A 10594-nucleotide genomic window follows, 5' to 3' on the forward strand; every position below is an offset into this window, starting at 1 on the left:
ATGCTGGAAACATGCTAAAACATGTTAGTAATGTGTTAATTCATGTTAGAAACATGTTAGCAAATTTGTTCATTCATGCTAGCATCATGTTAGCAATGTGTTAATTCATGCTAACAACATGTTAAAACATGTTAGCAATGTGTTGATTCATGATAGGAAAATGTTAAAACATAGTATGTGCTAATTGATGCTAGAAACATGCCAGCAGTATGTTAAAACATATTAGCAATGGCTAATTCATGTTAGCAACATGGTAAAACAGGCTAACAATTTGTTAATTCATGCTAGAAACATACTAACAATGTGTTAAGCTGAAAACCTTCAAATTTTAAGGTTTTAAAGCTTCTTTGAACTTTCTGGTCAGGCTTTCTCAAGCCAACATCAAAGTTTGTCTTGACAAAAAATGTTTTATCTAGTTTCGGCTTATTAGCTATGTCATAATTTCTATTTTTTGTGTCATAATTATGACTTAGTGTGTCATAATTTCTAGTTTTTCGTCTTATAATTATGACTAGTATGTCATAATTATGATTTACCAAAGTGTGGTTGTTTTTTTATGTGGCGGGATAGGTTTTCATTTTAATGTAATAGCTACGCGTGGCCATTTGTAACTTAAATGTGCAACACCAGGCTTCCAGTTATTGAAGCTGAACAAAAACAGTCTGTTATGCTCCTTGATATTGCAGCAAACTGGCTTTCTTTAAATCATATTATTTTAATTTATTATCTTAATCATAAACACACTGGTTTGTAGCGCAAATAGTTTTACGGTTTACTGCACTTTGTTATACCTGTAGCGGCTAATGAATCTCGCACATTCACAATCGTGTACACATATGGCAAAAACTCAAACTATATTTGTTTTTATTTTATCAAAAATAGATTGTAACTTTATTGATAGTTTTACCATCGATTTTCTCGCCAATGAAAATAGCCACAGAAGCTGTCATGGCGTTAAAAAACAAAAAAACAAACAAAAAAAAGCAAACAAATTGAAAAATATTGAAAAACAATCACTGATGATTATACATGGGTATATTACATACATGTAGGATACAAATATAAGAGCCCAATGGCTGACGTCTGTTATTAAATGTAATTTTCAATTACTTTGCACTGTATACACTTTATACATATTTATACTGCAGTCTTTCTTTTTGTGGTTTTGTAAGTCTATTTTCTATGTAATGTATGTTTGCATTGTGTTAATTTTTGCATATTGTATGCTGTCTTTATCCACATAAGAATTGGTGTGTTGTGCGCTGTACTCTGCTACATAAGACACTTTTACTAAATCTTTTCTATTAAAATAAGCTAATTTGGTCACCTGTTCCATATGGAAACTACGCTAATGTTTTCACACTTATTTGCCCTTTTTCAGAAATGACGCTCTCTTCTTTTGTTTTCTTTCCTTTTGAGCAGCATTTCCTCAAAGCTCGGACGATGGCGACTCCAGGGATGCAAAGACAGGGAATCCCGGCTAGTATGAAGATGACGGCGCTGATCCAGTTAGGGTAGTTCACCTCTTTGAGCGTTGGGAAATTATCCTGTGTTCAGTCAGAGCGAGAGATGAGGTTAGTCTTTGCATACTAGTAGAACAACAGCTCTCTAGATTTTAAAGTCAACGTTTACTGCTGTAACGTGATGTATTTCAGAGTCAAACAAACTTTCTGCTTTAGAAAATAAAAAATTCTGACTTTTTTCCTCGCAAATTTCAGAAGTGCAAGCTATAAACTCGGAGTTTACTTGCTGGAAGTAATAGTCTGAAAAAATATGTTTGATTCATCTAAAGACCGTGACGTACCGATTCGGGGTCCCAGACGTTGTAGGTCAGCTGTTTGCTGACTGTCGTGACAAAGTAGAAGATCAGAATGACCAGGAGGATGACGGGACTGAGGAACCGCCACGTCACCTGCCAGAAGATGTTGGGCTTGTGTCCCACCATGAACTTAATGTCTTCGTTAAACCTGGAAGAAAAATAAGGACAGCAGCGTTATCTTTCTTCTCGATGGTTGAAAAAATCTGACACTTCTGTTGGAGCAAACTAGTTTCTGCTATTATGTGCATCTGTCAAAAGATTATAAAAAAATAATGTGCACTGTTGAAACATGTATAGGTAAGTAAGTTTAGGGATGTAGTTTTGACGCTGACTCTTACCTGTCAATCCCATAGACGTAAACGACAGCGATGATCTCGCAGAAGGCGATGACCAGCAGAGGAATCGAGCCGGCGAAGCCGTCAAACAGAGCCAGCCAGTAGTTACCGGAGGACTGGACGAATATGAGCGCTGTCACGAAGGACACTACACACGTAAGACCTGAAAAACAAAAGCCGGTCAAATGATATACCTGCAGTGTTCAGTTTGTCATTGAAAGCTCTTCATGGTTGATGTGTTTACCAGTGAACAGTTCTTTAGGCCATTTTTTGGGGAGGATGTTGAGGTCCTGGAGCGGCACCACCACACCCTCGATGTTCCCGAACATGGTGGACAGTCCCAGACAGAAGAGCATGATGAAGAACAGCACTGACCACAGAGGAGCGATGGGCATCTTGGTGATGGCCTCAGTGAACACGATGAAGGCCAGACCGGTTCCCTCAACGCCCTGCAACAAAAATGAGTAAGCTTGCCGTCTATCTGAAGAGTTATTTTGGCGAATTTGTCTCGATAATGAACAATATCTTAGTCACGTAGTAAAGGTTCGACATGGAAATACACATCAGTATGCATCTGTGATTTGTGTTGTGTTAGTACCTCGCTGAGGAGCGTCTGCATGTCGCAGGTCTTGAGCTGGAGCTCCTGAAAGACTGCTGGTGACGTGCTGTTGAGATGCTGCAGAGCACTGTCATAGTTGCTCTCTGTGATGTTTCCCTCCGGCAGCTCAAACGCGTTCAGCAGCGTCAGGATGTTACTGTGAAGAAAGTGCGGTTCTTTAACCCTCATAAGGTCAGATATAATCCAGTGTGGTTACATTATGGTTCAAAAGTTTGGGGTTGGTAAGATTGTTTTTGTTTTTTTAAGCCTGCTAACCAAGGCTGCATTTATTTGATCAAAAAATACAGTAAAAAATGTGAAATATTATTACATTTTAAATCAGCTGTTTTCTATATGAATATATTGTAAAGTGTAATTTATTCCTGTGATCAAAGCTGAATTTTCAGCATCATTACTCCAGTCTTCAGTGTCACATGATCCTTCAGAAATCATTCTGATATGCCGATTTGCTGCTCAAGAAACATTTATGATTATTATCAATGTTGAAAACAGTTGTGCTGCTTCATATTTTTGTGGAAACTAGGGGTGTAATGGTACAGAAACATTATGCTTCGGTACAGATTCGGTACAGCAGGGGGAGAAAACTAAACATAAAATTGCTTCTTTTTTCTTAAACAGTGGTTTATTGAAGAAATTGTGTCTCTCTCTTTAAATAAATTCAATTATAATTAACATTTAGTTCACCCAAAAATGAAAATAATGTCATTTATTACTCACCCTCATGCCGTTCCACACCCGTAAGACCTTCATTAATCTTCAGAACACAAATTAAGATATTTTTGTTGAAATCCGATGGCTCAGTGAGGCCTGCATAGCCAGCAATGACATTTCCTCTCTCATGATCCATTAATGTACTAAAAACATATTTAAATCAGTTCATGTGAGTACAGTGGTTCAATATTAATATTATAAAGCGACGAGAATATTTTTTGTGCACCAAAAAAAAAAAAAAAATAACGACTTTTTAACAATATCTAGTGATGGCCGATTTCAAAACACTGCTTCATGAAGCTTCGGAGCTTTACGAATCAAATCAGAGGTTCGGAGCGCCAAAGTCACGTGATTTCAGCAGTTTGGCGGTTTGATGCGCAATTCGAATCACCGATTCGACTCAAAAGATTCATAACGCTCCGAAGCAGTGTTTTGAAATCGGCCATCACTAGATATTGTTAAAAAGATATTTTGTTTTTTTGGCGCACAAAAAATATTCTCGTCGCTTTATAATATTAAGGTAGAACCACTGTAGTCACATGAACTTTTAAATATGTTTTTAGTACCTTTATGGATCTTGAGAGAGGAAATGTCATTGCTGGCTATTCAGGCCTCGTTGAGCCATCGGATTTAATCAAAAATATCTTAATTTGTGTTCTCAAGATGAATGAAGGTCTTACGGGTGTGGAATGACATGAGGGTGAGTAATAAATTACATTATTTTCATTTTTGGGTGAACTAACCCTTTAAGGATAAAAAAATCTATGCTGTAAACTATATACAGGGAGCCCTTTCTTGCACATTACTATAAATTAAAGGCTGTAATTAACAACAGAACCCAAACTATTAGATTCACTTGCTATTTATTTTTAGATATAATAATCAACACTCAAATTAAAAAAAGACATGTAAATTGCACTAGGCAGGTTTTGCATTACTTCTAAATCTAATTATAAAATTGCTTTTCAGTTATTTTTCTAATCCAATTCGTTTTTGAAATATAATCATTTACACAGTTGCTGTCATAACTTGTTTTCATGACACATTTTTTAAAACATATATTAAATAATTAAGACATTACTAACAGGTAAAGTAAATATAATGAATGTATAAGCTAATATAGTGCATATATTTAGTAAAATGCTTCATTTTTCTAGTGAACTAACATGCTGTGGACACTAAATGACTTGCCTGAGGTAAATGTAATGCTACGTGAGATATTATTTTGCGGTTGAAACACTGGTTGAGAGATTACATGTAAATATATCTATGCATGGATCATCTGTTCTTCATCTTCTGCGCTTTTTTGTTGTTGTGGCGATTAGCAAACAGTGTTGCATTACCGCATGCGCCCCCTTCTGGATTGGAGTGTGAATCACCTGTGACTGACTGTATTTATTGTCTGACTGTATGCAACGAAACCGTGATGTACATCGGGGATGAATACATGTACTGTTACACCCCTAGTGGAAACTGTGATACGTTTTATTTCTCAGGATTCTTTGAAGAGAAAAAAGTTCAAAAGAACAGCATTTATTTGAAATAGAATCTTTTGTAACATTATAAATGTCTTTGTTCTGATCAGTTTTATGCATCCTTGCTGAATAAAAGTATTAATTTCTTAACTCTTACTGACCCAAAACTTTTAAACGAGAGTGCATGTGATATGGTTAGTGAAGGACGCACCTCTTGACACATGCATCATAATTCTCCGTGGCTCTGAAGCCGATGATGGAGTAAATGACGGTTGCGGAGTAAACCGAGGTGAGACCGTTGATGATGGAAATGGTGACCGCGTCCTGCTCACAGTTATTGCTGATGGAATAACAATCATTTTGTTCAAATTATGTACAACATAAGCTACAGTATAGGAGCTCTTTCCTAAAGCTCTTTTCCTTTGTGTTTTCGATCACTTACTGCACAGAGTTGTAGCTGGAGAAGGAGATGAGGCCTCCAAACGCCAGAGAGAAGGAGAACAGCACCTGAGCTCCTGCGTCCAACCAGGTCGTTGGATTCATCAACTCATTCACCTGGAAAAAGGTAAGCAGATCCATCAGATCTCCTGGAGTTTAGTAAGTTAATGTATGCACTGAGGTTCAGCTGGTGAACGTACGTCTGGAGTGAAGAGGAACTTAATTCCGCTTACAGAACCTTTAAGGGTCAGAGCTCTTATCAGGAAGATGGTGAGGACCAGGTAAGGTAACGTAGATGTTACGTACACAGCCTAGAGAAAGAAGAATTTAGACAGGATATTTCACTGCCATATATGTCAAGTCAACTTTATTTCTATAGCGCTTCATACCATACAGCTCATTTCAAAGCAGCTTCACAATAATATACAGGAAAATATGTTCATCAATTTCAAATTTTTGTTGATTCAATACAGTTCAATAACTGTGTCAATGCTGTACAGTTCATCAATTATGAAACTAAATCAAATGCAGCTCTACAGAAGACAATAGTGTCAGTATTCAAGTTTGGATCTCATGTTGATAGTGTCAGTGCATTTAAATCAATAATATTACTGAATATTAAGTGTCTCTTAGGTCAGTTTGTCATTACCTTCCCTGTTGTTTCGATGCCTCTGATACAGCAGACGTATAACACGGTCCAAGCACAGAACAAACACAGCACCAGCCACCACTGCAGCCCGCCGGAGTCCTCGATCGCAGTCGAGCTGTTCAGAGTCTCTCTGTACCAGAAATAATCCACCGGAGAGCTGCGCGCACATTCTGGCTCCAGGCCTGCAGGGGGAGACACGTGGCCATGCGCTCATGTTAGGAAAGCTCGAGCCATGGAGGAGATTTTTTTTGATCAGGTCGAGGTTCACCCTTCAGAGCATCTCCATGTCAGAGGTGTTCTTATTGGGAGATACAAGGGTCTATTTCGCGTTATCTTTAGTTGTAGTAATTTTAACACTCTGGGTGTTATGACGATATATCATGGCGATTATATAAAGTGTGAATCGATTTAAAGGGGACCTATAAAGCCCCTTTTACAAGATGTAATATAAGTCTCTGGTGTCCCCAGAATGTGTCTGTGAAGTTTCAGCTCAAAATCCCCCACATATCATTTAATAATAGCTTGTTAAATTTGCCCCTATTTGGGTGTGAGCAAAAACACGCCGTTTTTGTATGTGTCCCTTTAAATGCAAATGAGCTGCTGCTCCCGCCCCCTTTCCAGAAGAGGGCGGAGCTTTAACAGCTCACGCTTTGGTCGCTCAACAACAACAAAGCTGGAGAATCTCACGCAGCCAAAATGACGAAAGTGTTCAGCCTTGCATTGTTCAAACCGGAGTCGACACTGATGGAGAGACTCAGGAAGAAGTTACAACTTTTAGACGTTTCTGAATGGTTAGTGGATAAATCTGTGTAGTTGCTGTGGAGTTGATTCAACTCATCGACTAGCATGTGCCGTCATGTTCGTTGAATTGTCCCTCGTTTGTGAAACAGTCCACCGTAAAATGACGGCATGACAACAACACTCTACTACAACAACTCTTCCTCTTCTCTAAAGCAGCCCAACATGGCTTCACACCTTACATTAGTTTGCCTAGTTTTAGTTTTTGCTGTGGAATCAAAACTGGTATTGAGAATTAGTACACTTTGTACCTGTTCTGTTGGCATTAACTGGACAGTGACTCCACGGCAGAGGATCTTGCAGCGAGTTGAAGAAGTACCACATGACCCAGGCCATGATGGTGTTGTAGTACATCCCCACTATGAAGGAAGCCAGCATGGAGGCGATACCTGAGGAACCACACAAAAGATACCATACAACTTGATGCAGCAGATCATTTGAAAACAAAAGAAGCACTGTATTCTCTGCAAAGAGTTATATAAGATTTGTCTAAACTCATTTGCAGTTTAATTCCTCCCGTAGATAATTCAGGAGTCAATTATGAGGCGATGAACTGCTTATCTGTTTCTGACTCACCGACTCCAGTGAGAGACGGGCTGATGGATCTCCAGACGCCGACGCTGCCCTTCCTCAGTCTCTGTCCGATGGCAAACTCCAGGTGCAGGAGCGGAATTCCCTCCAGAACCAGAAGGATCAGGAACGGGATCATAAACGCTCCTGGAACAAAGGAAGAGTCACATGAATCTAGCCTGCTAATCAGACAATTAATAGAAACAAATATCAAAGGCCCGTTCACACCAAGTACAATAACTATATTAGCGTCCACACCAGTGTACGATATTTTGTTCTGTTTTTTCTGTAAGTGCGCACTGCAGTTTTGTCGTCTGAAGTGCTCGAGCTCGTTAAAGTCTGGTGGATTTGTGTTGGCTGTCTTTTTTTTTTTTTTTTTTTTTTTTTTTGACGTTCATCAGCTGGAAAAAATCGTTCGTGATGTGGACTATTTAAATTTAGAAGGAATTTTAAAACTATATCGTTATATCGTTACATTCTTGGTTTGAACGGGCCTTTACCACATTCTGGGTGCAATCTTTATGGTGCAGGTCAAATTAATCCTAATTGGATTCAATATTTATCAAAAACAACAACAAAAAAATCAAGTAAAAACAATAAATCTTCAACATTTAATCTCACAAATTACAAATAAAAATGAACACAAGAACATATTATTTTTAATACTGAGCTTTACTACTTTTTTGAAACTTTTTTTCACAATGTTATAAACCCTCAAAAATTTAAGATTTTAAGATTAATTGTGTAGGTGGTTTTAGTTTGTTCCTGAAATAAGTGATTTTCGGTGGATCCTCTCAGGTTATTGATTGACTATAGGAATATTTAATCACTATACATTAACCCTATTACTCATTGACACTAATTACTCTTATGTGGCCGTTGCATGAACTGCTTAAACTAGTTTTGCAAGAATTTTCTTTAAGACTGAATGTTTTTTACATTTGTCTAATTTGAGACTGAAAACATATCCATTGACTAATTGCTAGTTGGTTAGACTTAAGACACAGTGGCTTTTTATATAAGTGGCCCCTGAAGTTTATTTCTCTCTTGTTTTTCCCCTTTTTCACTCTTTTTGAGTCTCTGTAAATGTTTGTAGATTTTCCAGATTTAATCAGTTAACTTCACCTCCTTTTTGAGCACATATCTGAACTTAAATGGGTGTAGTTCACGAATGCTTTAGAGTACAGAGCTAAAGCTGGTCTCTTTCAAGAAGACACTCAGCAGATTATCATTATTGAAGGCTGAAATCAAAAAATGGAAGTTTTAAAAAGTTATAGAAGTTTAAGTTTAGTGAAAAGCAAATGTACTGAATTAAACATTTTTATTTATTCAAAATATAGGTTTTACAAAATAATTTGGTTACACTTTATTTTACAGTGCCGTAGTTACATTGTAATTACTTAAGTACTGAGTACTATTAATTAACTACATGTACTTACTATAGAGTTACAGTTAGGGTTAGGATTTGGTTTAGGGTTAGTTACTTGTAATTATGCATAATTTACTGTTATTACTATAGTAAGTACATGTAGTAACGTGTAACTACGGCACTGTAAAATAGTGTTACCAATAATTTGGACTCTAAAATTGCTAGAAAATTAAAGCCATATGTCTAATCAAGTTGTGTACCAAATTTGAAGCTGATAACAAAAATTGAGCTGTAAAGTGAATTGTTTTCTGTACGGCAAATGTACTGAACTAAACTTTTTTTTTTTTAAATCCAAAATAAATTTTTACAAAATAACTTGGACTCCAAAATTGCTAGAAAATCAAAGCCAAATGTTTAACCAAGTTGTGTGCCAAATTTGAAGTCAATATCACAAATATTGAGCTGTAAAGCAAATTGTTTACTGTAAGGCTTTTTTTTTTTTTTTTTTTAATCCAAAATAAATTTTTACAAAATAATTTGGACTGTAAAATTGCTGGTAATTCAAAGCCATATGTCTAACCAAGTTATGTACCAAATTTGAAGCCAATGTCACAAAAAATAAGCCCGCTAAAAGGTTTTAAAGTACCATTTTCATGGTAATGCAATTTCAGAATAGTTTTCTCAGGATGAATTTTAAGTCTTGAAGCATTTTGAATGATACCTAATTATATATGATAGGGGAAAAAAGGCAATAAAAAGCACACCAAGAGGCAGTTAACAGGCTATTTTTTCAGTAGGTTTACCAATACCAGACAATGTTCTATGTTTACAGGTCAGAAGAACCAGGCTAAATGATAAATTTGAAGGGTCAACCTCCTCCGTGGCTCTGGCAGAGGTAGGGGAACCTCCAGACGTTGCCCAGCCCCACACAGAAGCCCACACAGGTCAGCATGTACTGGGCTTTGTTGTCCCACTGCGGCCGCTCTCCAGCCTCCTCCACCTCCAGCTTCTCCAGCTCGGCATGAGAGGGGATCCGCTCATCCAGACCCGGGTTGGGAAGCTTCAGCTTCATTCCTGCAGTGATAATGGAAGGTGCGTCTTCAGGGAAGTGATTGAGAGTCTTCAGATAAGTGTCTCTCTGTGTGTGATGATAAAGAGGATCTGACTGGTGGCTCACTATTAGTGACCTTTAATACTCGCTCTCTTATTCCGGGACGTTTTAAGTGTTTTGTCAGCAAGATAAAGGCTGGATGAAAGCTAAACTTCTCTCAATGGTGGTTAATGTGTAATGTTAACTCACGGCCGGATGGTTTCAGGTTGTCTGCTCCATCTGAAAATGAGTCGTGTAAATAGGTTTAATTTATTCACAGCTGTGTTATATTAGTCTCTGATATAATAAGTTTTTATTACATTTTCAATTTCAAAGTTTTAGTCATTTTGTTGTTTTTATTTATTTAATTATTTATTATTTATTTATATAGTCTATAGTTTTTTTTTAGTTTGTTATTTTAGTACTTATTACTAAATTAAAATTTAGATTAAATAAAATAAGCTTAATAAATATATATACATTTATATGTATATATATATATATTCACAGAATAAAAACTTTTTTTAGGTTTTAGTGAACAGTAATAACCCCGATTTACAGAAAATAGTGTTTCTAGCATATTCATGTGTTTATGTTCTAGTTTAGAAATGTTAGATTCATTAATGTAGGAATTATATTTGAACATTTCTAACTAATGCATGCTTTATAAAGCATCACAGGTTTCTATAAGTATTACAGGTTATGGTCTGAATGCACAGAT

General features: G+C 36.8%; 1 protein-coding gene across 1 annotated transcript; it reads right to left on the reverse strand.

Annotated features, from left to right (window-relative positions):
• Nucleotides 1-857: 857 nt before the first annotated feature.
• Nucleotides 858-10261, reverse strand: slc6a19a.1 (solute carrier family 6 member 19a, tandem duplicate 1). The gene is made up of 12 exons (XM_051873586.1): nucleotides 9657-10261; nucleotides 7421-7561; nucleotides 7096-7233; nucleotides 6047-6228; nucleotides 5598-5708; nucleotides 5402-5514; nucleotides 5171-5299; nucleotides 2753-2909; nucleotides 2399-2603; nucleotides 2158-2317; nucleotides 1805-1967; nucleotides 858-1547 (listed from the first exon to the last, which is right to left on the reverse strand). The coding sequence occupies exons 1-12, from the start codon at nucleotides 9853-9855 to the stop codon at nucleotides 1344-1346; spliced, it is 1902 nt and encodes a 633-aa protein (XP_051729546.1). The 5' UTR covers nucleotides 9856-10261; the 3' UTR covers nucleotides 858-1343.
• Between the last annotated feature and the right edge of the window lie 333 nt (nucleotides 10262-10594).

Source organism: Ctenopharyngodon idella, chromosome 19 (genome assembly GCF_019924925.1).
Source record: "Ctenopharyngodon idella isolate HZGC_01 chromosome 19, HZGC01, whole genome shotgun sequence".
In the NCBI taxonomy this organism is placed as follows: Eukaryota; Metazoa; Chordata; class Actinopteri; order Cypriniformes; family Xenocyprididae; genus Ctenopharyngodon; species Ctenopharyngodon idella.